Source organism: Mixophyes fleayi, chromosome 2, assembly GCF_038048845.1.
Source record: "Mixophyes fleayi isolate aMixFle1 chromosome 2, aMixFle1.hap1, whole genome shotgun sequence".
NCBI classification, from domain to species: Eukaryota; Metazoa; Chordata; class Amphibia; order Anura; family Limnodynastidae; genus Mixophyes; species Mixophyes fleayi.
The window spans coordinates 224,369,148-224,396,842 of record NC_134403.1 but is presented as its reverse complement, the minus strand read 5'-3'; the positions used below and the strand labels follow the sequence as shown (position 1 = coordinate 224,396,842).

General features: G+C 45.3%; 1 protein-coding gene across 3 annotated transcripts in view; it reads right to left on the bottom strand.

Annotated features, from left to right (window-relative positions):
- Nucleotides 1-339: 339 nt before the first annotated feature.
- THEMIS2 (thymocyte selection associated family member 2) overlaps nucleotides 340-27,695 on the bottom strand; it is a 103,514-nt gene continuing 76,158 nt past the window's right edge. The window contains exon 6 of one of the 3 annotated variants that reach the window (XM_075195530.1): nucleotides 340-797. In XM_075195530.1, the coding sequence (XP_075051631.1) occupies nucleotides 715-797 (83 nt within the window). In that variant the 3' untranslated portion in view covers nucleotides 340-714. The remainder of the gene's footprint in view (nucleotides 798-27,695) is intronic. The other 2 variants (XM_075195532.1, XM_075195531.1) reach the window with 2 other exon arrangements.

The following is a 27,695-nucleotide window of genomic DNA, read 5'->3' as shown; positions in this document are numbered from 1 at the left end:
AGAACTATCTACATGTATATAAATGAAAATGTTTGTATCCACTGGTAGTTGTGTACACGTACCAAACATTCCTATGGAACAAGTAAAATGATTGGGCTCCCTAACCTATTTTGTGCATTTATAAAAGTTAAAGTTTTATAAAATAAAAATATAGACCACAAACAGAGAAAATAAGTATAACATACAGCATAGGTATTTAGTTTCTTACATCTTTCATTTTATCTACATGTGTACTGCTTATATACCCATCCAGCTATTCCCCTTTACCTTTTAGCCTGTATATAGCTATATAATTAGGGGAAGTTGACCTCACCCAAAATGAAGGAAAGACTCACCATCCTTTCTTCAAACGCTCTGTTTTATTCTTTTACCTATACACGCATGGCTGTATTTACCATATAGGCAGTGTAGATACATGACATCAGTCAATAAAGAAATAATTTTTTGCCTATTTTTAATTTTTTTTATGTAACTTTTATGTTTTTTAGAAGCAGGGTGCACTGAGAGGCATCAGCATGTGAGGATGCATAATTATTAATTTAGGGCACATACACTCACAATCCCTATGGCAGCATTAGCTCTAAATACTTCCTTGTAGGATCCAGTCAACTCCGGGAATCTGGTATCAGATGACACCTGTACAGCATAGGAATCCATTGGTAGATTTAGGATCAACAATTTTGTTTTTGCAGAAAAGTTCACAGAAATCAATATTTATAATCCCAAGATGGGAATTATAGCAGGTTTTCTTGTTTTCATGGAGATGCAAAACTGATTCACTCTCTGTTTGAATACATCTGCCCAATGAGAAATAAAGACAAAAAATGTGATAAGATATTTCAAAGAGAACTACTGGTGGTTCCTATTAAGTAAGTTATTATTTTATTACAATATAATTCATACACATTTACTTGAAATCGTTACTTAAAAGTATCAGCAACTATATATACATATATACATGTACTTAGCAAAGTACCCTTTTCCTGCCAACTCTCATGGTCCTAATGTGATTCTCACAGAGACTGTGGGCCTGATTTATTAAGAAATGTAAATCCTGATACGTGCCATATTTTGGGTAAAATTGCTCTGCACATGCTCAGAAATGGACTATACGCCAGTGAACGTAAGTGCCTCCAATTCATCTTCAAACGCAAAGGAATCCTAACATCCTATGATTTGAAGGGCGGAACGGAGGAGAGAAGTGGAGTATGCACATAGACAATGTACAGTAATATCGTGTCAAGGTTCAGCGCATCCATCTGTTTCAAGCTCTGGGCATCTCTCAGGCATGTGATTTTTAGATGTATCACTTGCACCAGCTTCTGGACTCATATAAATGCTGATTGATAGCAATGTCAGTTGCGTATGCATTCTAGAACATGTGTTTGCAATTAAGAGCAACTGTAAACATGCATTTTATATACAGTAGATATTAATAACATCCTGATAAATGTACATTTGCATTGCAGGGTATGTGCATCCTGCAAATTGAACCTTGAAATCCACCCAAAAATACATTTTTAGTTTTGAATGGAATTATCCTTTAAAAAACTCATAACACACTGACAATGGACATATGGACAGAGATGTGCCAACCTGGGACCTGATTTATTAAGGATCTTAATTTGAGAAACTTCTTATTTCAGTCTCCTGGACAAGACAATGTTACAATGCAAGGGCTACTTACTTTTTTGTTTTGCACATAAGTTAAATACTGACTGTTTTTTCATGTAGCACACAAATACTTGATAGCTTATTTGTACACTGAAATTTAAAGTTGATATTTCTGTGCTACATAAGAAGTTTCTCAAGTTAAGATCCTTAATGAATCAGGCCCCTGGTCAGCAAAAATAAAACATGGTCTTGGTTTAAAAAAATTAGGCAGCCTAAATGGGCGTGGCTAACACAATAACATGAAGTACAGCTGATATTTGGTCCACAGTTCTTCTTAATAGCAATTTTTTTTCCATTCACCACCCAGTTTTTTTTACGTTTTTAGTGGACTAGCAAGGGGGTGGGGTCAATCAATATATTAAATGTCCTGCAGTTCTGTAAAGAGGTGCCTGGCAGGGTACTTACCTGAGTGGCAGGAGCAGGTAAGTCTTCTTCTTTCCTTCTAGGATCCCCAGGAGCTGCCAGCCAATTAGTGGTCGGAACGGTGAACAAATCAGGGCTCACCTCCAGCCATTCTAATTTTTGGTGCCACAGCACTCTCTATGCGACGGCTATTATATAGCCATCCTGTGCATCATGGATTCAGTCTATCGGCAAGTGTCAAGCGGAGAAGAGATCCAGAGAGAAGACGCTGGAAAGAAGGAAGAAGACGCCATGTAGGAGCAAGAAGACAGTGGAAATAGAGAAGATAAGATCCTGCAACACAGAAGGAAGATGTCTGCATCAAGATAGGCAGTGAACCCAGGAAAACTGACAACAGCGGGACAGTGAGGCCTGCATCAGTCGGTGGGCAGTGACTGGAGCAGTTAGGAGCCCATCGGAGACTGTTAGAGCAAGGTAAGGCTCTTTGGGCAGCCCTCTTACAGAGTCTGCACTCTGTCTTTTCCTACATGCTGTACGCTTGGGCACAAGGCCCTTGGCACACATCGGGCACTAGGCCCATGCAGCAGTAGTGGGCACAAGGCCCTGGGTATTTAGATGTGTTGAGTTTAATTGTATTTCTTCCTTTGGATGCATTTATTTATTTTCAGGCATACCTGTGGCAGCATTTCATTTCAGGATTAGCTTGTCACCCCAAGTAACTTTCAGGAATAGTCTGTGAGATTTGTTAGGAAGAACCCTGCATTCTTAGACCACATCTGGGGGTTAATGTATCATACCCTGGTTTTCTTAACTCTCGGGAGATCGGCGTCTTTGCAGCTTAAATTTAAAGCGGCGCTGCCTTGTAAAGGGAAGCTTCCCTTTACAAGGCAGCGCCGCTTTAAATTTAAGCTGCGAAGATGCCGATCTCCCGCGAGTTGAGAAAACCGGGGTATGATACATTTACCCTCCGGTCTGTTCCTTCTGTACCATAGTTAAGAGGCCACTGTGTGGTGGTCTCTTTATTGTATTGTATTCACGTGTGGTATTTTCCCTTCCAGGATCAAGAAGTCAGGCCCTGGATTTTGGTATCCGTTATTACCTGTTGTCTGCATTTTGTGATCGGATGTTTTTGAAATGTGGGGTTTGAGTTAGGGCAATATATTACACCTAGTGTTAGGAGTGAAAAGTTGGGCGGTATCTGGTCATAAAGTACTGTTGCATATTACATATTAGCCCGGTAGACATCATTGTGGTTGGGTTATCTTGTGTCGACCCTTTTTCTAGACGCTGATCCTGGGAGTGCAGATGATGATCAAGAGGAGGCGGTGATTATCAGGTGAGTATCATTGTGCAGTTTTGCCTTTCTCTTGGTGGGGCCCTCACCAGGATATTGGTGAGTAAGATATTCAGGTGGGATACTTCCCAGACTCGAATTTCTGAAGCCCTGTGTCCAGGCGCAGACCACATTGCTGTGTCAGCAATAGGAGTAGAGTCTATTTCTGGCCGTCACATTGGACACCCCCATCATTTCCCTCCAGCTTCTTACCCTCAGTAATTGCAGTGGTTTCTTTTCTAGATTGAAGTTGTGTGGGAGTGATCGCCACTGAAGGAGGAGCGTGACTGGCAGGTGATTCTATTGTAATCAGATAAGGCCCGTTACATTTCCCTGTCTGTCAAACTAACGCAGGATGCCTAAGTTGACAGACAGAGTGCACATCCAGTGGGGACAGGGGGCTCATCTGATTTTCCTACCAGATGTTCCAGCATGCTGACCATTCCACTTTTCTTCCTGTTTTCTCCCCCCCTAACCCTGCATGTACTATTAATGGACTTATTGGGGTTATTCATGTAATCTGGTATCTCTTTTTATTAAATGGGGGGGCTAGTAATCTAATATGGGAGTGGTGAGGCTAATAATATATTGTAGGGGATAGGAATTTAACATGGACCTGGTATTAAATGTGGGGGCTAATAATTTAATGTTGGGGCAGCTGGTGGGAGGAAAGCATAGAGTTCTTAATCATTGCTCAGTTTTCCAAGAAGTGAATAGTACCTATCCCTTTTCCAAACAAGGCTCCAACATTCCAGCATCCAACCAAGCAGTAATAGAGCTTCAAACAGCTGCAGCAGCAACAGGTGGTCAATGTTGCATAAAAGGTAGAAGAGAGCAGCACAGTATTAATTTTGGGGCAATGTCAGGACTTTGTTCTGACTGCAGGAAAATTTTAGAGTTATTCCCAGCTTCAAACTGCTCTGCTTGCGAAAGGGGAGTCACATGCACCTAACAGTGGTGCTTATGCATCTGCTTCACAATGCAAGCAGTCGGTGCAAAGCAGAGTAACGTGTCATCAGTGGCACTCACAGAGTTCCTTCCCACATGGAGCAGAGGCCCATTATCATCTTTACTACTATAAAGACATGCTCCAGGTCTTATGCCATACAACTAGCTACAGAATAGAAGGATAGGTAAACACATATAAAATCTGAACAATTAGATTAAAAATAAACCAAAAATTACATTCAAATTATAATTATATTGAAAAGGTATGTGATCACACATAATGTATATGCAGCCTAGTACAGGGCTCACTAAAGAGTTGTGTTTCCTGCAAGAAGCAGAAAAGCTGAATGGAAAGTGAGAGATAGACAGATGTCTGTCTGAGAGGACTGGAAGCCCCCACACAGATGCTTAGAAGGGAGCCAATTAGAGGCTCCAGCGTGTGTCCTGTAAGAGGCAGGAAGTCAGGGAAGATCAGTCGGTTAAGAGAGTTCACAATACAGCCTTGAAACTAAGCTGGCAGCCCTAGGAAATAGAACTGACACTATTGAATGTAAATTAAGTTTGTCATGAAGTATGCAGGTTTCAGGAGTGTGCAGAGCACATATGCCAGACGTGCTCGAAACTAGAGACCATAAAAGGACAAATAGAAGATCAGATCTAGGTGCAACAATACTTCAATAAAAAATATGAAATCGCGCACACTGAGGCACTACCCAAATATCTGGAGGGGCACCTTCACTGATGCCTCATTTGAAGATTTCCAGCTTGACAGCGCTCATCTCGGGCCCTTACTCACAACCACCACAGACCAGCTCCCACGAGATGTGGTTGTCTGATTTAATTTTTACAGGACACTGGAAAAAGTCTTATCATTGATCAGAAATATTCTTGATGTCCCATACTCAAGTCACAACTTGTAAATATTTAAAGATCTGTCCCTGTCCACGTGAAAATAAAATTTGAGCGCTAAATAACATTACTAAAAATGTCCTTTTCATCTGTTAGTCGTGTATGAAGGACAATCACACAAAATGATGATGCAAGAACAGGGACTTGACCTCCTAAAGTCTATTGGCCTTTACTATTTTCACCAGCAGCTAGCTAGCTAGCGACAGCATAAATTATACTGTCGCCTTTCAAAGTTACAACATTTACAGGTGGTGGCATGTTGAGTTATCACAATTCTTGCAAATCAGTTTAATAAACATTCGGGATTACAACTGTGTTGGGAAAAAAACAGTCGGGTAATCCTTGTCGGGTAGGTGTTGTAGGGTTTGTGGTAGTCGGTGTAATAAATACTACCAGCTGTGGGGATTTGAAAATATTACTGTGTAAAGCTGCACCCAGCATCTCTTCATAGGCATTGTTTAGATCTTGCATTACCTCACTTTATATTAACCTGTACCAGTTTTTTTTGGAGACATTGTTTATATCTGTGTTGCAACAAAAGACAGTTCCATTTGCAGTCCGTGTCTCTGCTGTTGCCCTGACAGTCAGGACGTCACTGCCATCCCCTGCATCCTAGTCATTGCTAGGGCAAAAAACGGGATGTTCTGTTACTCACCGTTGTGTCCTGGCAAGATCTGACAGCCAGGCAATTGCGCAGGGGGATCTTTTTAATCATTCAGTCTCCTGTGGCTGATTTTGAGGGCTGTTGCCCTGATGTTCTGATTGGGCAATTGTTATTATTTAAGGCAGGGATGGCTTAGCCTCCCTGCCAGTTATAGCGTCTGCGTACCACACTTGCTGACCAGCTCCAGGTTTCCTGTGGATACACTGTCTGAATTCTGATTGATATTTGTTGGCTTGTTCTGGACCCTGCTTATTTTCTGATTGCCCTTGACCTCTGTATATTGGATTTCCTTGCTTTCAACCAGCCCTGACCTTTGGCTTGTCTCCGATTAACCTGTTTGCTACAGACCCACGACCCTTAGACAGTTCCTGGATATTGTCTCTGGTATTCTGGTTACTCTTCCTACCTCCGCTCTACAGTGTCTGCACATTAAACCTTTAACAAGAGTTAACACCTGGGGCCATCCGAGTACCTGTGAGCATGACTTGCTCTACGGGAAAGGCGGCTGCTATAGTTGAATTCCTCTTACTATCTGTTCTAAAGGTTTATGTCAGTGGTCGTTTGCCATAACAAAAATAATATTATTGGAGGATTCTGCCTCGATGGACCCCAGTCAAACCAGTCCTAGTCCTGCTCAGGTCATAGCTGGCCAGATCCAGACCATTTCCCAAGTGGTCCAGCAGCTTTCATTACGTTTATCCACTCAGGAGGATGCACCACTGGCACTCGCATTTGAACCCAAGCCTAACTTACCGGACCGACTCTCTGGGGACTAATGTCTGTTCTGCAACTTCAAGGAGAGTTCCAAGCTTTATTTTGTTTAAGACCCCGCTCCCCGGAATCTGAGTAACAAAGGGTTGGTATTGTCATCTCCTGTTCCAGGGTGACCCTCATTCTTGAGGTTTCAGCATAGGTCCAAAAAGCAGTGCTCTGCAGTCACTTGATTAATTTTTTACTGCGTATTCTATGATGATCCAGATCAGATGGCCTCAGCCGAATTGCATCTAAGATCCCTGAGAGAAGGTTGGCGGATTGCTGAAGAGAACTGTGCTGAGTTCAGAAAGGAAAGCTGTAATCATCCTGTAACTCTCCGGTCTTATATTCTGCACCTTTGGATTCATTTGAACCCATGCAATTGGGGGCTGTTTGCTTTTCCCCTGAGAAAAGAACTCCCTGGTTCTCTGTCTGTAGTGTTGCAACAAGGGTTATCTCCTTCACTCCTGCACTAACAAGGGAAGGAGAAGATCAGGCCTAGGATTTGAAGAAGAGGTGCGCCTATGTCTGTAGATTGTCTCTTTCAGAAATTCTGTTTTGGTTCCTGCACAGATTGTCTTTGCTAATTCCATCACTGTCTCCGCCTTCTAGCTTTCATTTATTTAGTGCATTCTACGAAATGACAGCTAGAATATGATTGGCTGCTATAGGCAACATAGGCAACATCTCCATTTTTGCAAACCCGCAGTTTAGTAAATCAGTCTCCACTTCTGCAACTCATGGTGGGTATCCTCCATTCCAAAACCCTCTCTTTCTACCTGATCTCATGTCCTTCTGTTCCCCTGATTATGGGAGGAGAGGAAAGATTCCAGGCAGCATGTACACATAAATGCACAGGTAAGTCCCAGGTTCACATAAGAAACAGGTCAGCAGAATGTATGTTGAGAAAGATCTCCAGCAGCATAAATCCAGGAGCACAACAGTAGGAAGTGACCACAGAGTATAACATCAGGATGTGACAACAATAATGAGCAATGAATGCTGGGAGAGACAGGTTTAAGAAGGTACACACCCAGGTGCAAGGAATAATTACAGGGCAGGTTAACCCCTGATACAAACAAGTAAGGCACAATATCAGCACCTCTGGTGAATAGAGGTACTGCAGCAACACATAAAAAGAAATACAAATAATATGTCACAAACTTACTTGCTTTCTGCTGCTGATTTCCTGTCTCTGTGTACAGCAGCACTTCCTGGTTTGGGTGGTCACATGATCGTGGCTGGGAGGCGGCTTTTACTATCCACAGACTATATTAAGCTCACCTGGGCACTGCAGCCTTGTCAGAGCAACAAGTTCACTTCCTGTTCCTGGCTCCTGTGCTTCGTGGATTGCTGTGTCTTCCAGTCTCCTGTGTCTTCCTGTGTGCTGATCTCTGCCTGTTAGACTATCCTGGCTCTCCAACCACTGTGTACCGACCCGGCTTGCTGACCATCCCTCTGTTCTTGTGACCCGTGTACCGACCCCGGCTTGTTTGACTCCGCATCTTCCGCTCCACTCCTCTGCACTACATCTTGGGGTGAACCTGAGGACCGCGACCTGCGACTCCTGGCAGCGAAGCCCACCCCGCCTTGCAGCGGTTCTTGGTGAACACCGGGGAGATCGTTAGACTCCGCGCCTCAGGTAAGCCAGCACTAATCAAGATTAGTAGTAGTAGAATCCAGTATCTGTTAGAGTTTGCTCTGACCATGAATTCCGCTGCAAAGACCTGTTGGAGCACTTAGTGGGAAGGATGGATAAGCAAGAGGCTAACCAAGAGCAACTTTTAAAATTCCTCAATAATTTATCCCCCCGGCTAGATGTTGTCCAGAACACCCTAGTGGCTAGCGGACCACCTGCACCGGCAGTGGCTGCCCCAGAACCACAGCCCGTAGCGGCAGCTTCTTCTTCACAGTTACGGATCCCTAACCCACCTAAGTTTGATGGGGACCCCAAATATTGCAGAGGATTTTTAAATCAATGCTCTATACAAATCGAGCTATTACCCGGGAACTTCCCTTCCGAAAAAACAAAAGTGGCCTATGGGATTTCTCTGTTGTCCGGTCAAGCCTTAGCATGGGCTTGCCTTTTATGGGAGAGGGATGATCCCATTCTATATAACTTCAACACCTTTTTGTCCACTTTCAAGAAGATATTCGATGAGCCAGAAAGGGTATCTAATACCGCTATCAGCTTATTACGTCTTCGCCAGGGAAACCAGTCTGTGGGACAGTATGCGGTCCACTTCAGAACAATGGCCTCTGAACTTCGCTGAAACGACGAGGCTCTAGTAGCTACGTTCTGGCAGAGCCTTTCAGACCGGATCAAAGACGAGCTGGTATCTCAGGAACTCCCTACGTCTCTGGATGATATCATCTCTCTCTGTGTCAAGGTTGATTTGCGTTTTAAGGAGCGTAATTCCGACAAGGAACAATCTCGGCGCAGTATGATTCGCTTGGCCCCCAACTTCCAAACCCCTGTTCTTCCTCCCGAAGAGCCTATGCAACTTGGGAGGACCCGCCTGTCGGCCGAAGAAAGGTAGAGGAGATTTCGGAACAAGTTGTGTCTATATTGTGGAGAGAATGGCCATCTTCTGAGTTCTTGTCCTAAACGCCCGGGAAACGACAGGGCCTAACGAGTTCGGGAGCTGTATCATTGGGCCTCTTCTCTCAGTCTCAGTCAGTTCCTTGTACTAATGATTGCCTGTCTATCCCCATTTCCCTTCAGTTAGGACAGAAGACTTTCCCGCAGTCTGCACTTCTTGACTCCGGAGCCGCAGGAAATTTCATCTCTGCCGCAGTAGTTAAAAAATTCGCTATTCCCACACAAGCCTTGGAACAACCCATCTCATTGCTGGCCATTGATGGGGAAAGAATTCCTGAGGGGTCCATTCTGGTACGCACTATTGCCCTCCCTCTACAGATCGGGGCACTTCATCGGGAAAATATCTCTTTTCTAGTAATTCAGAAATCAACCCACCCAGTCATCTTAGGACTTCCATGGCTTTGTCTCGATTCTCCCACCTTAGACTGGAAATCAGGTCACATATTGTCCTGGGGACAGTCCTGCTTCTCTCACTGCCTTCAGAAAGTGGTCCCTCCAGATATTCCCAGACGTTCCCAAAAATAGGATGCATAGAAAACTGCGTTCAACACCCGAAACGGCCACTTTGAGCACCTGGTCATGCCCTTCGGGTTATGCAATGCCCCGGCTATCTTTCAGGGCTTTATGAATGAGCTCTTTCAAGATCTCTTATATCAATCCGTAGTCATCTACTTGGATGACATCCTCATCTTTTCTCAAGATCTAATATCTCATCGCAGTCATGTACTGGAAGTCCTTTCTCGTATCTGGAGAAATCATCTGTTTTGCAAATTAGAAAAATGTACCTTCGAGCAGAAACAAATTCCTTTACTGGGATATATTATTTCTGGTACCGGTCTGCAGATGGACCCCACCAAATTGAAAGCCATACTTGACTGGCCTCAACCTTCTGGTCTTAAGGCTACCCAACGCTTCCTAGGATTCTCCAACTACTATCGTCAATTCATTAAAGGTTATTCTTCTCTTGTGGCTCCCATTACTGCATTGACCCGTAAATCTGCTGATGCTAGCATATGGTCCACTGAGGCTATCCAAGCCTTTCTATCATTAAAGTCTCTCTTCTCGTCTGCACCCATTCTTCAACAGCCTGATTGTTCACGTCCTTTTATCCTGGAGGTAGATGCGTCTTCCGTTGGTACTGGAGCCGTACTGTCACAACGGAGCCCTTCTGGCAAACTTCATCCTTGCGGATTCTTTTCCCGTCGCTTGTTACCTGCTGAGAGGAATTATGGGATTGGCGAAAAAGAGCTCCTGAACATCAAGTTGGCTCTCTCCGAATGGAGACATCTACTAGAAGGGGCACAATTTCCAATCACCATATATACCGATCACAAGAATTTGCTTTACTTACGTACTGCCCGATGTCTAAACTCTCGGCAAGCAAGGTGGTCCTTATTCTTCTCACGCTTTGATTTCAACATCACCTTTCACTCGGGATCCAAGAATACGAAGGCAGACGCCTTATCTCGCTCTTTTGATCCAGCTGATATGGAACCTTTGGAGGACAATAAATTCATTGTGGAGCCCTGTCGAGTATTGGCAACTACACGCCTGAACAAGGGTTGCCCTCCGGGCAAAACATTCATCATGCCACGTCTGCGCACTCAACTCCTTAGCTGGGCTCATCACTCTCTCTTCTCTGGGCATGCCGGCATCCGCAAGACCTGGGACTTGTTGTCCCGAAGTTACTGGTGGCCTTCTTTACGGGAGGATGTGAAGAAATTTTGTTTCTGCTTGTTCCAAATGTGCTCAACACAAGACCTCTAGGAAAAGACCTTATGGATGTTTGCTCCCATTACCCATCCCTGAATACCCGTGGTCACAGATTTCAATGGACTTTATCACAGACCTTCCACCTTCCAAATCCTGTACTGTGGTGCTAGTGGTCACAGATCGCTTCTCTAAGACAGCCCACTTTATTGCTCTTAAAGGCCTTCCATCTTCCTCCTCCTTAGCCGATATTTTTATTAAAGAATTATTTCGCCTCCATGGCTGTCCTCAACATATTGTTTCCGATCGTGGATCACAGTTCATATCAAAGTTTTGGAGGTCCTTCTGCAGTAAGTCCGGAATTAAGATTGATTTTTCCTCTGCATATCATCCCCAGTCCAATGGGTCTACGGAAAGAACCAACCAAGAATTAGAAAAATTCTTAAGAATATTTATCTCAAGTAATCAAGATAACTGGGTGGATCTTCTCCCTTGGGCCGAGTTCGCCCATAACAATCATTTTCATGAGGCCATCTCTAACTCCCCCTTTTTCGTTCTTTATGGCTGCCATCCAAGACTACCCACCTTCTCTCAAATTACACCTTCCGAAGTTCCGGCAGTGGACTCATTGTTTCGTAACGTCTCTTCTATTTGGGAACAAACCAAGATAAATTTAAAGAGTGCAACCATTCGTTCCAAGAAATCTTATGATAAGAGGAGGAGAGTAAGCCCAAGCTTTTTGTCACTCACCGGACTGTGAGTGCTACTTCTCGTGTGTTTAGGAACCGTGGCCGTCCACCATCCTGAGGGTCTGTGCATGTGCAGCCCATTCAAACCTTCAGTACATGTTCCTTTTAGTTAATTGGCTGATCAGGCAACACTCCCTATTTAAAGCACCTGAGGTCAATACCTCGTTGCCTGATCTTGGAGTCTCATTCCCCATGAGCCTCTGAAGGTGTTCCTGTGTTTCCTAGTGTATTCAGCTCCTGCTGATTCCTGTTGTTCGTTTGTGGTTTCCAAACCACTTCAACTCTCCTGTGTTCATCGTGACTGCACCAGCTGATTCCTATCCGCTGCCTCCGTGCTTCTACAGTATCCTGCTCACTTCAACTCTCCCGTGTTTATCGTGACTGCACCAGCTGATTCCTATCCGCTGCCTCTGTGCTTCTACAGTATCCTGCTCACTTCAACTCTCCCGTGTTCATCGTGACTGCACCAGCTGATTCCCATCCAGCTGCCTCCGTGCTTCTACAGTATCCTGCTCACTTCAACTCTCCCGTGTTCATCGTGACTGCACCAGCTGATTCCTATCCACTGCCTCCGTGTTTCTTCAGAGTCCTGCTCATCGCAACTCTCCAGTGTTCATCGTGTCTGCAGCCAGCTGATCCGCTGTCTCCGTGCTTCTACAGTGTTCCTGCTTATGTCAACTCGCCTGTCTGCATCGGGTCAACGCTCCGCTGCTTTCATCTCAGCTATTGGTTAGCAGACCGCCTCAACTCTCCCGTGTTCTCCAGGTGTCCAGTTCTATATACTACTGCTTCCTGAGTATTGTTTAATCCTTGCTGGTCTACCTACCGTGCGCTGCACCTACTTGGTTACCGCTTCCACCCTCCAGTGGTTTCTCCTCCTGCCGGCCTCCAGCCGTTCAGGTATCCCTGCACGTTTCTCTGACAGCCTGCTCTCCTGAACCACGGTATGCATACTTCTCATTGACTGTGCTCGTGTATTGCATATCTAGCTGGACTGAGTTGTTCTCCTTCGGAGTTCCCTATCCACTGAGACTATTGCTATCATTTGACTGTGTTTCCTATTTGCCTGGATAGTTCTTGTGACTTTGTATATTTGTGCAGTGCTGCTCAGTTATCATTATATTGTGCATATCATCGTGGGATCAAGTTCAGTGTGTCCGTGTATACTCTGCATTGCATTCATCTCCTCGTGCTCCTCCTCACATATATATTTCAGTGGTACAACTTGCTAGAGGCAGACCACTGTCTCCTGTTTCCTGTGACACCTGTTTCCAGTATCCTTTCACATAGCAGTGGTACAACTTGCTAACGCAGACCACTGACTCCCCTGATACCTTCACCTGGATTCCATTCCTTCACCCAGACAGCGGTACAACTTGCTATACGCAGACCGCTGACTCTCATCACCTCCTAGTTACTCCTGGACATTCCTCCTCACTATAGCAGTGGTACAACTTGCTATACGCAGACCACTGACTACCCTCACGTTTCCTTGTCCATCCAGTTCCTCGTGTACAGTTATCTACCTATTACCAGTGCTGCTAGTCATAGACTTTCCTCGAGCATTCTCTTACCATCTGCTGTCTCCTGTTCCGTGGTCACCCCACTACCAGAGTACCATATTACCATCTATACTGCTCTGGTAAGTCCATCATCTGGTCATACCTGGGTAAAGACTCCTAGTGCCCGTGACAGTAAGATCAGGCCATGACAGACCCAGATTCGGAACCTACAGCTAAAGAGATGCTGCAGCATCTGGTTACCCGTATGGAGCAACAGGACGCTTGCCAACAGCTGTTGCTGCAATGTTACCAGGCGTTAGCCTCCCAAGGAACATCTGGGCAAAATATCACAGCTACTGTTGATGCTCCTGTGCTTTCCTCCGTTTCCCCAGTGCCATCCCAGGTGTCTATGGCTTCCACGCTTCACCTGCCTACTCCGTCAAAGTATGATGGAGACCCCAAAACATGTAGGGGTTTTCTCAATCAATGCTCAGTTCATTTTGAGCTCCAACCTCAAAATTTCTCTACTCATCGTTCCAGAGTGGCCTATCTCATTTCCTTGTTTTCCGGACAAGCTCTCGCGTGGGCATCCCCTCTGTGGGAAAGAAATGATCCATTATTACAGGATAGTGCCAAATTTATTTCCACGTTTCGAAGTGTATTTGATGAACCAGGTCGTGTCATCTCCGCTGCATCCAGCATCCTCCGTCTACATCAGGGTTCTCGTACAGTAGGCCAGTACGTCATTCAATTTAGGATATTAGCCTCTGAACTTCAGTGGAACACTGAAGCGTTAATTGCCGCCTTCTGGCAGGGGCTTTCTGATAAAATTAAAGATGCACTGACTACTCAAGAACTACCTACTTCTTTAGAAGATTTGATTTCTCTTTGCCATCGTGTAGACATGAGATTTCGTGAAAGAGAGTCTGAAAAAACAACTTCAGTTAAAGCACCTCTTCGCTCAAGTTCTCAACTTCACCCAGCTTCATCTTCTGTGATACCCATGGAGATTGGACGCTCCAAATTAACGTCTGAGGAGAGGGCCCGAAGAGTAAAGAATAGACTTTGTATCTATTGTGCTGATTCCACACATATGCTCAATTCATGCCCTAAAAAATCAGGAAATGCCAGGCCCTAACCAGTTCTGGAGAGGTGAAGTTAGGGTCCCTGGAGTCCTCTCCATGTTCTACGAAATTAAACGTCTGTGCTTTTGATGTTACAGTTTCCTTTGCTACCAAATCCTCTAAGTCTCAAGCACTTATTGATTCTGGAGTTGCGGGAAATTTTATTTCTAAATCCCTCGTGAATCAATGGTCCCTACCAGTGATTACCTTGAAGACACCTATTACTGTGACTGCTATTGATGGATCACGCATTATCAATGGTCTCATTACTCAGAGTACGTCTCCAGTAACCCTTCAGATTGGTGTACTACACCAAGAAGAAATTTCGTTTTTAATTCTTCCTGTTACTACAAGTCCGATTGTTTTAGGCCTTCCATGGCTTCAATGTCACTCTCCCCAGATTGACTGGCGCACTCCTCAAGTTTCGTCTTGGGGAGCTGAATGTCATCATCGTTGTCTCTCTCAAGTCGTTCCTCTTAAAATACAGCAATCTTCCATTTCACCTACTTCACCGGGACTTCCTCCTCAGTATGACTCGTTTTCCGATGTATTTGATAAAACTCAGTCTGAACGTCTTCCTCCTCATCGTTCGTGGGATTGTCCGATTGATCTTCTACCTGGCAAGACTCCTCCTAGGGGTCGTGTGTATCCACTTTTGTTACCTGAAACTAAAGCTACATCTGAATACATCCAAGAGAATCTCCAGCGAGGATTTATTCGACCTTCTATATCTCCCCCTGGAGCCGGGTTCTTCTTTGTAAAAAAGAAGGATGGATCATTACGCCCTTGCATAGATTTTCGTGGACTTAACGCCATTACTATCAAAAATCGGTATCCCATTCTAATTATTACTGAGCTATTTGATCGGATTAAGGGAGCTCGGATCTTTACCAAGTTGGATCTTCGTGGTGCCTACAATTTAATTAGAATCAGGTCCGGTGACGAATGGAAGACAGCTTTCAACACCAGAGATGGGCATTATGAATACTTAGTAATGCCCTTCGGGTTATGTAATGCCCACGCTGTTTTCCAGGGCTTCATTAATGAGATCTTCCGGGACTTGTTATATGTTTGTGTCGTCGTCTATCTGGACGACATATTGATCTTTTCACAGGACCTGCCTTCTCATCACCAACATGTGACAGAAGTTCTTTCCAGACTCCGGAGAAATTCATTATTCTGCAAATTAGAAAAATGTTCATTCGAGTTGCCCCAGATTCCATTTTTGGGATATATTGTCTCAGGAGTTGGTCTGCAGATGGATCCAGAAAAGGTGAATGCTGTGTTACATTGGCCTCAGCCAACTACTCTTCGTGCAATTCAGCGTTTTTTAGGTTTTGCCAATTACTATAGACGCTTCATTCAAGATTTCTCTTCGATTGCATCTCCTATTGTGGCCCTAACTTGTAAAGGGGCCAATACTAAGCATTGGTCATCTGAGGCTCTCCAAGCCTTCCAGTTTCTTAAAGAGTCCTTCTCCTCTGCTCCCATTCTTCGACAGCCTGATGTGACGCTTCCCTTCTTACTAGAGGTAGATGCCTCTAATGTTGGTTTAGGAGCCATTCTCTCCCAGAGATCGGAGCAACAAAAATTCCATCCTTGTGCCTTTTACTCTCGGGGTCTTCTGCCTGCGGAGAAGAATTACACCATCGGGGACAAGGAGTTGCTGGCTATTAAAGTAGCATTAGAGGAGTGGAGATACTTGTTGGAGGGAGCTCGTCATCCTGTGACAATTTTTACTGACCATAAGAATTTGTCATATCTACAGTCTGCTCAATGTTTGAATCCTCGTCAAGCAAGATGGTCTCTTTTCTGTTCTCGTTTTGAGTTAATCATAACCTTCAAACCAGCTGCAAAGAATAAAAAAGCAGACGCTCTATCTCGAGCCTTTGTGACGTCCTCAGACGTTGAAGATGGTCCCAACCACTCTATATTAGACCCCAAATGTGTTTCTCTGGCTGCTTCTTCCACTAAGGTGTTACCATTTAGGAAAACCCTCGTGCCTCCTGCTCTTAGGAAGAAAATCCTTTCGTGGTTCCACTCTTCTCGTTTTTCTGGACACTCTGGTGAACGCAAGACCTTTGAAATCCTCTCTCCAAGTTACTGGTGGCCTTCTATGAGGAGAGATGTCAAAGATTTTGTAGCCGCATGTGAATTGTGTTCCCAGTTCAAGACCCCCCGCAGAACCCCAGCGGGTTTGCTTCAACCACTACCCATTCCGTCCAAGCCATGGACCCATATTAGTATGGACTTTGTTACTGATCTTCCTCCTAGTAAAAACTGCAATACTATTTGGGTAGTGGTGGACAGATTTTCAAAGAGGGCGCATTTCGTTCCCTTGACTGGTTTGCCTTCTTCTTCTACTCTGGCTGAGTATTTCATCAAAGAAATCTTTTGTATTCATGGATGTCCGTCCGAGATTGTTTCTGATAGAGGAGTACAATTCGTTTCCAGATTCTGGCGGGCCCTTTGTAAGACCTTGGGCATACGATTATCACTCTCATCTTCCTACCATCCTCAATCAAACGGACAAACTGAAAGGGTCAATCAAGATCTTGAGACGTTTATAAGGATGTTCTCGTCAGCCAATCAAGACAACTGGGTAGAATTGCTTCCATGGGCTGAATTCGCTCATAACAACAGGTACCATGAGTCATCTTCTAAAACTCCATTCTTTGTGGTTTACGGTCACCATCCGTCTTTTCCGGAATTTCCTGCCCTCCCTCCCACCCAAGTTCCTGCTGTAGAGACTGTTTGTCAAACCTTCAAAAAATATTTGGTCTCAGGTCAAAACCTGTTTAAAGAAGACATCTGCCAGATATAAGTCTTTTGCAGATAAAAAGAGACGGGCTAATCCACCACTAAAAATCGGAGATCGTGTTTGGTTATCTACCAAAAATATTCGTTTGAAGGTCCCATCTATGAAATTCGCTCCTCGTTTTATTGGTCCATATAGGATCATTCAAGTTATAAATCCGGTTTGTTTCAAACTTCTACTTCCTAAGAATCTTCGTATTTCCAACGCCTTCCATGTGTCCTTGCTCAAACCTCTCATCATCAACCGTTTCTCGGTCCCTCATTCAGCACCTCGGCCAGTTCAAATTCATCAAGAAGAGGACTTTGAGATTACTCATATATTGGATGCAAAAATTTTGCGAGGAGTTCTTCGTTTCCTTGTTCATTGGAAGGGCTTTGGTCCTGAGGAGCGTTCATGGATCAAAGCTGAAGATCTCAACGCTCCAGCTCTTCTTAAGAAGTTTTATTCCAAGTATCCGGACAAACCCGGTTCCAGGTGTTCTGTGCCCACCTTTAAAAGGGGGGTACTGTCACTCACCGGACTGTGAGTGCTACGTCTCGTGTGTTTAGGAACCGTGGCCGTCCACCATCCTGAGGGTCTGCGCATGTGCAGCCCTTTCAAACCTTCAGTACATGTTCCTTTTAGTTAATTGGCTGATCAGGCAACACTCCCTATTTAAAGCACCTGAGGTCAATACCTCGTTGCCTGATCTTGGAGTCTCATTCCCCATGAGCCTCTGAAGGTGTTCCTGTGTTTCCTCGTGTATTCAGCTCCTGCTGATTCCTGTTGTTTGTTTGTGGTTTCCAAACCACTTCAACTCTCCTGTGTTCATCGTGACTGCACCAGCTGATTCCTTTCCGCTGCCTCCGTGCTTCTACAGTATCCTGCTCACTTCAACTCTCCCGTGTTTATCGTGACTGCACCAGCTGATTCCTATCCGCTGCCTCTGTGCTTCTACAGTATCCTGCTCACTTCAACTCTCCCGTGTTCATCGTGACTGCACCAGCTGATTCCTATCCGCTGCCTCCGTGTTTCTTCAGAGTCCTGCTCATCGCAACTCTCCAGTGTTCATCGTGTCTGCAGCCAGCTGATCCGCTGTCTCCGTGCTTCTACAGTGTTCCTGCTTATGTCAACTCGCCTGTCTGCATCGGGTCAACGCTCCGCTGCTTTCATCTCAGCTATTGGTTAGCAGACCGCCTCAACTCTCCTGTGTTCTCCAGGTGTCCAGTTCTATATACTACTGCTTCCTGAGTATTGTTTAATCCTTGCTGGTCTACCTACCGTGCGCTGCACCTACTTGGTTACCGCTTCCACCCTCCAGTGGTTTCTCCTCCTGCCGGCCTCCAGCCGTTCAGGTATCCCTGCACGTTTCTCTGACAGCCTGCTCTCCTGAACCACGGTATGCATACTTCTCATTGACTGTGCTCATGTATTGCATATCTAGCTGTACTGAGTTGTTCTCCTTCGGAGTTCCCTATCCACTGAGACTATTGCTATCATTTGAATGTGTTTCCTATTTGCCTGGATAGTTCTTGTGACTTTGTATATTTGTGCAGTGCTGCTCAGTTATCATTATATTGTGCATATCATCGTGGGATCAAGTTCAGTGTGTCCGTGTATACTCTGCATTGCATTCATCTCCTCGTGCTCCTCCTCACATATATATTTCAGTGGTACAACTTGCTAGAGGCAGACCACTGTCTCCTGTTTCCTGTGACACCTGTTTCCAGTATCCTTTCACATAGCAGTGGTACAACTTGCTAACGCAGACCACTGACTCCCCTGATACCTTCACCTGGATTCCATTCCTTCACCCAGACAGCGGTACAACTTGCTATACGCAGACCGCTGACTCTCATCACCTCCTCGTTACTCCTGGACATTCCTCCTCACTATAGCAGTGGTACAACTTGCTATACACAGACCACTGACTACCCTCACGTTTCCTTGTCCATCCAGTTCCTCGTGTACAGTTATCTACCTATTACCAGTGCTGCTAATCATAGACTTTCCTCGAGCATTCTCTTACCATCTGCTGTCTCCTGTTCCGTGGTCACCCCACTACCAGAGTACCATATTACCAACTATACTGCTCTGGTAAGTCCATCATCTGGTCATACCTGGGTAAAGACTCCTAGTGCCCGTGACACTTTTCTATCGGTGACAGGGTATGGTTAACCACTCAAAATACTCATTTAAAGGTTCCCAGTAAGAAATTTTCTCTCAAATTCAATGGCACGTTCGCTATTTCTGAGGTCATCAATCCGGTAGCTTTCAGATTGAGTCTGCCTCCTTCCCTACGCATTCCAAATGTCTTTCATGTCTCCTTGTTAAAACCAATGGTAACCAACAAATTCTCCTCTCCATCAAGAGTTCATCCTCCTATTGTGGACCAGGATCAAGTGGAATATGAGATTAAGACTATTCTGGATTCTCGCAAAGTTCAAGGTTCCATACAGATCTTGGTGGATTGGAAAGGTTATGGCCCTGAGGAGCGCACCTGGGTAAAAGCCACTGATCTGCACGCTCCCCGTCTACTCAAACTGTTCCATAAAAAATTTCCCCTAAAACCCTGCTAGGTGTCCGGAGTCCACCCTTGAGGGAGGGGGTACTGTCACAAACTTACTTGCTTTCTGCTGCTGATTTCCTGTCTCTGTGTACAGCAGAACTTCCTGGTTTGGGTGGTCACATGATCGTGGCTGGGAGGCGGCTTTTACTATCCACAGACTATATTAAGCTCACCTGGGCACTGCAACCTTGTCAGAGCAACAAGTTCACTTCCTGTTCCTGGCTCCTGTGCTTCGTGGATTGCTGTGTCTTCCAGTCTCCTGTGTCTTCCTGTGTGCTGATCTCTGCCTGTTAGACTATCCTGGCTCTCCAACCCCTGTGTACCAACCCGGCTTGCTGACCGTCCCTCTGTTCTTGTGACCCGTGTACCGACCCCGGCTTGTTTGGCTCCGAGTTGCCTCCTGATTCTGCCTGACTCCATTCCTGTGCACCGAACCGGCTTGTCTGACTCCGCATCTTCTGCTCCACTCTGCTGCACTACATCTTGGGGCGAACCTGAGGACCGCGACCTTCGACTCCTGGCAGCGAAGCCCATCCGCCTTGCGGAGGTTCTTGGTGAACACCGGGGAGATCGTTAGACTCCACGCCTCAGGTAAGCCAGCGCTAATCAAGATTAGTAGTAGTAGAATCCAGTATCTGTTACATAATAAAGTCCAGGAGGCAGGTCGTTACAGATCAGAAACACATATCCGCTTCTCCTTATCTCTAGTCTCTTTTACCAGCTCAAACAGGCCACAATCTTTTCTATTTGATTTACGGGGGTTATAATCTTGTCCGGATTAGAGAAGGGATGAGTGGTAAACCGCCTTCAATACCCACCCGAGTCACTACGAGTACCTAGTCATGCCATTCGATCTTTGCAATGTACCTGCTGTTTTCCAGGATCTGATCAATGACATGATGCGGGATTTCCTGAACAAATTTGTCATAGTTTACCTTGATGACATTTTGATCTATTCCCAGTCCCTGACACAACACCGCCAGCATGTCAGAGAGGTGCTCCGCAAGCTTCTTCATCACTTTTTCACTAAACGCGAGAGGTGCGAGTTAGAGGTCTCCCAAGTTACATTCCTGGGGTATGTCATCTTCTATAGTGGATTTTCTACGATTCCCAGCAAGACCCAGGCAATCCAGGACTGGGTGCTTCTTATGAATTTGAAAGCTATTCATAGATTCTTGGGCTTTGTTAATTACCACAGGAGGTTCATCCATTCGTTCTCTATACTGGTGGCACCCATCACCACCCTTACCCGCAAGAGATCTGACAAAGCCAATTGATCTCCTTAAGCTTTGGCCTCCTTCAAGGCTCTCCGTTCCAGGTCTCAGACACCCAATTCTGGATCTGCCATTTGTAATTGAGGTGGATGCTTCAAGCATAGGAGCAGGTGTTATTCTTTCCCCAAAGGATCCTCACAACCATAGGTTACATCCATGTTCATATCTCTCCCGGAAGTTCACTTCTGCAGAAGTCAATCATGGTGTAGGCAATCGAGAGCTGTTAGCAATCAAGTGAGCATTTGAAGAGTGGCAACAATCTCATTATTCACTGACCACAAAAATTTCCAGTACAACAAGTCTGCTAAAACTCTGAACTCCAGGCAAAATCAATGGGCCCTCTTCTTCACCCATTTCAAAAATGTTGTTACATTCTGACCGGGATCTAGGAATATTAGGGCCGATGCTTTGTCCCGCAATCTTGTCTCCATTCATCTCTCAATGAGTTGAAAGATCTGACAGCCGGGTGAAGGCGCAGGGGGATCTTTTTAATAATTCAGTCTCCTGTGGTTGATTTAGAGGGCTGTTGCCTTGATGTTCTGTTTGGGCAATGTTACTATATAAGGTAGGGAGGGCTTAGCCTCTCTGCCAGTTATAGCATCTGTGTACCACACTTGCTGACCAGCTCCAGGTTTCTTGTGGATACTCTGAATTGTCACTGATCTTTGTTGTGACCTTTGGCTTGTTCTGGACCCTGCTTATTTTATGATTGCCCCTGACCTCTGTTTGTATATTGGATTTTCCTTGCTTGCAACCTGCCCTGACCTTTGGCCTGTCCCTGATTAACCCCATTCCATTTAATCACAGAATTATTTTATTGCATCAAGGGTGCAATTTTTTTTTCTAAACTAGACCTTCGAGGAGGATACAACCTCATTCGAATATGAGCTAGAGATGAATGTAAGACTGCGTTCAAGACACGAGATGGCCATTATGAATATCTTGTTATGCCCTTCGACCTGTGCAATGCACCTGCAGGCTTCCAGAGCTATGTTAATGAAATTTTCCGTGACCTCTTGTATTCTCATGTGGTAGTGTACCTTGATGATATACTAATTTTTTCGAAAGATCTCCAGTCTCATCGCCTTCAGCTTTCTGAAGTTCTTTCCCGACTATGGAAAAACAATCTATACTGTAAATTGGAGAAATGCTCTTTTGAAGCCACTGAGCTGCCCTTCCTAGGGTACCTTGTGTCTGGTACCGGTCTTCGGATGGATCCTGAAAAAGTTTGGACTATTTTGGAGTGGCCTAGCCCCAATACACTCAAAGCTATCCAACGGTTTTTGGGCTTCGCCAATTATTACAGACGTTTCATTTCTGGATATTCCACCATTGTGGCTCCACTAGTGGCTCTCACCAAAAATTGTGCTGACACCCAACATTGGCATCCAGAAGCACTTGAGGCATTTTCTTTTCTCAAAGAGGCATTTTCTACTGCTCGTGTCCTGAAGCAACCCGACTTATCCCTCCCATTTGTTCTCGAAGTTGATGCATCCACGATGGGAGCTGGAGCTCCACAGAAGTCTATTCAAGGGAAACTCCATCCCTGTGCTTTCTTTTCCCGTAAATTCCTACCAGCAGAAAGGAACTGCTCCATAGACGATAAGGAGTTACTCGCCATTAAATTAGCATTGAGCGAATGGCGCTATTTGTTGGAAGGGGCCCGACATATTGTCACAGTATTTACAGACCATAAAATCCTCCATTATCTCCAATCTGCCCAATGCTTAAATCCTCGTCAATCCCGTTGGTCGCTCTTCTTCTCAAGTTTTAACTTACATGTTACGTTTAAACCTGGTCTAAAAAATAAGAAAGCTGACGCATTGTCTCAGGCATTTGACAGTGCTGAACCCGAGGATTTTCTGGATTGTCTAAATTTGGATCCAAAATGTGTCAATTCCATCAATCTATCCAAGAATCCCACTCCCCATCCGGGGAAAACTTTCGTTCATCCTTGTCTACGGAAGAGACTACTGATCTGGTTTCATGCCTCACGCTTTGCTGGACATCTGGGAGCTCGGAAGACCTTTGAATTAATTTCTCGACAATACTGGTGGCCCAAATATTAATCTGAAGCTAAGAAATTTGTAGCCACTTGTGCGGTTTGTGCCTAACACAAGTCCTCTCGTCAACCTCCATTTGGGTCTTCTTCAGCCTCTTCCTGTGCCTTCCAAACCATGGACCCATATTTCGATGGACTTCATTACTGATGTACCTGCTAGCAAGAATTATAATACCATCTGGGTTATTTTTGACCGTTTTTGAAAAATGGCGCACTTCGTACCTTTGGTTGGCCTGCCTTCTTCTGCTGTCTTGGCCCAACATTTTGGAAATCTTTTGTCTTCATGGTTTCCTTCAGAAATTGTCTCGGATAGAGGGGTCCAATTTGTATCCAGGTTTTGGAGATCTCTGTGTCATCTTCTGGGTATCCAGCTAAAATTTTCCTCTTCTTATCACCCTCAGACCAATGGGCTAATGGAGAGGGTTAATCAAGACTTGGAAACATTCCTTAGGATCTTCTCCTCAACCATCCGAGAAATTTGGGTCGATATGTTACCATGGGCTGAATTCGTGCATAACAATGCCTTCCATGAATGCACTTCAGCAACTCCATTTTCCATCGTCTACGGCATACATCCGCAAATTCCAGAGTTTTCGGCTTTACCATCTACCCAGTTTCCAGCAGTTAATTCCTTGAGACAGGATTTTCTTTCTACTTGGGCACAAGTTCGAAGGGCATTGAAGAAATCCACCTCTCGATGCAAATTGTTTGCAGCTAGGTCTCACGACTTGCACTCTGCAGCTGCTGTCTGCAGTGACTTTATTGGATTCATTATGTATTCTATTTGTAGTACCACTGCCCACCAAAGGGGCCACTGTGCTACTTTGATCATTCTCCTTGATTAATGAGAGTTGTGTCACCTGCATGAGGCCTATATAAACCTGCCTGCTTCATACGGTCTGAGCCAGATCATCAGGTCATTCCTAGGAGCATTCCCTGTGCTCAGCTTCTGTCTGCTATCCGGACTTCTGCAAATTACTTCATTTAATACTCCACTGCTGTTATCTGCTATCTGGACTCCTGCATATTACTTCATTGTATTCTCTACTGATGTTACCTGCTACTGGACTCCTGCATCTTCAACCATTATACCTAGTACTTATAGTTCCACGCTGCCTGTTAAAATCTACTATTGCAGTTACCTGTTGTTTCTCATCTGCACATTGAACTGTCTCGTGAGTTACCTTGTCATCTGTGTTTGTTAATAAACTCATTATAACCACTTATCCCCTCTCCGTGGTCATACCTGGGAAATCCTGACAGTATGATCTGGCCATAATACCGAGCCTGCTGCTGCACGGCTTTCATCCCTTTTTGAAAAGGATTTCGAGTGGAGTGACCTACTCTGTATTCATTAAGACCATGGCTACTATTTCCTCCGAAAATTCCCTGTTTCAATTGCTCCAAGTGGACATTCTGCAACTTCGCACTTAAATAGTGCAAGTATCTTCTTTGTTGAATCAAGTGCTCAAGCAACTTCCAGTTTCCACCCCTGATACATGCTGCAGTAAGGAGTCTAACTGTGTTGCTAACATTTCATTATCAAATTTGTCTGCCTTTGACTCTCTGCAAGCAGCACCTTCCAATAGTCCTTTAACAAATTCCAGGTTTTCAGGTGCTCCACGCCCCCACCTGACCGAAGAGGAGCGATGGCGCAGGAGGACCTACAAACTGTGTCTTTACTGTGCCAGTGATTTACATTTTTTACAGGATTGCCCGCTCCGTAGACTCCTACCATCTTCAACCTCTATCTCCAGCTCTGAGTTACAAGCTTCTGTCTCCATTCCAGACATGTTATCTGCTCCCATGAGAACCCGGGTTCCCCAGTTCAACCCAGAGGGGGTGCTGCCCTTAAAGTTTGCTCCAGAGGGGGTGCTGCCCTTAAAACTTGCTCCAGAAGGGGGCGCTGCCCTTAAAGTTTGCTCCAGAGGGGGCACTGCCCTTAAAGTTTGCTCCAGAGGGGGCGCTGCCCTTAAAGAATGCTCCAGAGGGGGCGCTGCCCTTAAAGGTTGCTCCAGAGGGGGCGCTGCCATTAAAGGTTGCTCCAGAGGGGGCGCTGCCCTTACAGTTTACTCCAGAGGGGGCGCTGCCCTTAAAGACTTCTCCAGAGGGGGCGCTGCCCTTACAGTCTTCTCCAGAGGGGGTGCTGCCCTTACAGTCTTCTCCAGAGGGGGTGCTGCCCTTAAAGTCTGCTTCAGAGGGGGCGCTGCCCTTACAGTCCGCTCCAGAGGGGACGCTGTCCTTACAGTCCACTCCAGAGGGGGCGCTGTCCTTACAGTCCGCTCCAGAGGGGGCGCTGTCCTTACAGTCCGCTCCAGAGGGGGCGCTGCCCTTACAGTCCGCTCAAGAGGGGGCGCTGCCCTTACAGTCCGCTCCAGAGGGGGTCCTGTCCCTCCAGCCCACTCCAGAGTTGCCTGTCCATGCGGTTCAGCCCGAGTTGCCTGTCCATGCGGTTCAGCCCGAGTTGCCTGTCCATGCGGTTCAGCCCGAGTTGCCTGTCCATGCGGTTCAGCCCAAGTTGCCTGTCCATGCGGGTTCAGCCCGAGTTGCCACTCTATGCGGTTCAGCCCGAGTTACCACTTGGTGCTGTCTGCTCTGAGGCTTCTCACAGCGCTGTCTACCCTGAGGCTTCTCACAGCGCTGTCTACCCTGAGGCTTCTCACAGCGCTGTCTACCCTGAGGCTTCTTACAGCGCTGTCTACCCTGAGGCTTCTCACAGCGCTGTCTACCCTGAGGCTTCTCACAGTGCTGTCTGCTCTGAGGCTTCTCACAGCGCTGTCCGCTCTGAGGCTTCTCACAGCGCTGCCCCCTCCAAGGTTTCTCACAGTGTTGTCTGCCCCGAGGCTTCTCTCAGTGCTGTCCCTGTCAAGCCTGCCGCCCAGTCCGGGCCTGCTGCCAAGTCTGAGCTACCACCTACCTTCAATGGGGATATTCAGCAATTTCATGCTCTCATTAAGTTTTGTATATCCTATTTTCCCTTTGTATCTGACCTCCTTGATACTCAACGAAAGCAGGTGTTTTACATGTTGGCCAACTTTACAGGGGAAGCTCTGGAATGGGCAGAGCCCTTAATTGAAACCCAGGATCCCATCCTGTCTGATTTACAGCATTTTACTGAGGCCGTGATCAAAGAATTTGCACCAGCACCTGCTATTCTCACTCCCAGTGCTTCATCTATGCCTCATGTTCTATCTCCAGCTACTCCAACTTTGAGATTATCATTTTCTTCGCTCCATTTCCAGAAACCTTCTAAAAACCACAAAAAGAAAGTAAAGAAGAAGAAGAAGAAAGATTCTCCTGGATCTCAACTCCCCTGTGGTGTGGTTTCTATACCTTCCCGTCCTTGCATGAAGCCTTCTCAACTACATGCCCAATTCTGGATTATGACTCTGACCTTTCCGACCATTCCTAGTATTTGGGCGTCTGGAATCCGCCCTTTAAGGAGGGGGTACTGTCACGACTTGCACTCTGCAGCTGCTGTCTGCAGTGACTTTATTGGATTCATTATGTATTCTATTTGTAGTACCACTGCCCACCAAAGGGGCCACTGTGCTACTTTGATCATTCTCCTTGATTACTGAGAGTTGTGTCACCTGCATGAGGCCTATATAAACCTGCCTGCTTCATACGGTCTGGGCCAGATCATCAGGTCATTCCTAGGAGCATTCCCTGTGCTCAGCTTCTGTCTGCTATCCGGACTCCTGCAAATTACTTCATTGAATACTCTACTGCTGTTATCTGCTATCTGGACTCCTGCATGTTTCTCCATTGAATTCACTACTGCTGTTGTCTGCTATCTGGACTCCTGCAAATTACTTCATTGTATTCTCTACTGTTGTTACCTGCTACTGGACTCCTGCATCTTCAACCATTATACCTGGTACTTATAGTTCCACGCTGCCTGCTGAAATCTACTATTGCAGTTACCTGTTGTTTCTCATCTGCACATTGAACTGTCTCGTGAGTTACCTTGTCATCTGTGTTTGTTAATAAACTCATTATAACCACTTATCCCCTCTCCGTGGTCATACTTGGGAAATCCTGACACTAGGAAACGTGGAGCTATGCGTCCTTTGAAGGTTGGTGACAAAGTCTGGCTGTCGACTAAGAATATTCGTCTCAGGGTACCCTGTATGATGTTTGCTCCTCGTTACATTGGTCCCTCTCTTGAGTCATTTCTCCAGTGTGTTTTAAACTTCAGCTTCCTTCAGCTCTTTGGATTACCAATACCTTCCATATTACTCTCTTGCAGCCTTTCATCATCATCATCATCATGATTTATTTATATAGCGCCACTATAATTCCTCAGCGCTGTACAGAGAACTCATTCACATCAGTCATATGTGTGACTGATAGGAGGTTATAATTAATATTATTTTATTATGTGTTCATTTTCAATTGATATGGGACCATCAAATTATAAATAATACACAATTTATAAGATGACCATATCCACATATAAGGTTAACTTGGCTGTTACGTTGAGGCATGTAATTAGATCACATTACACATTATTAAATATGGATATTAAAAGAGTTTGTATCTTCCCTTCCTTAATATGTTTTTGTTTACAAATTGTTGCAGTCTTATAAAATTCTGAAATTATTGGAGACCTTTGTGATGTTACGTACCTTGTTCTAGACTGAAAATACACCATATTTT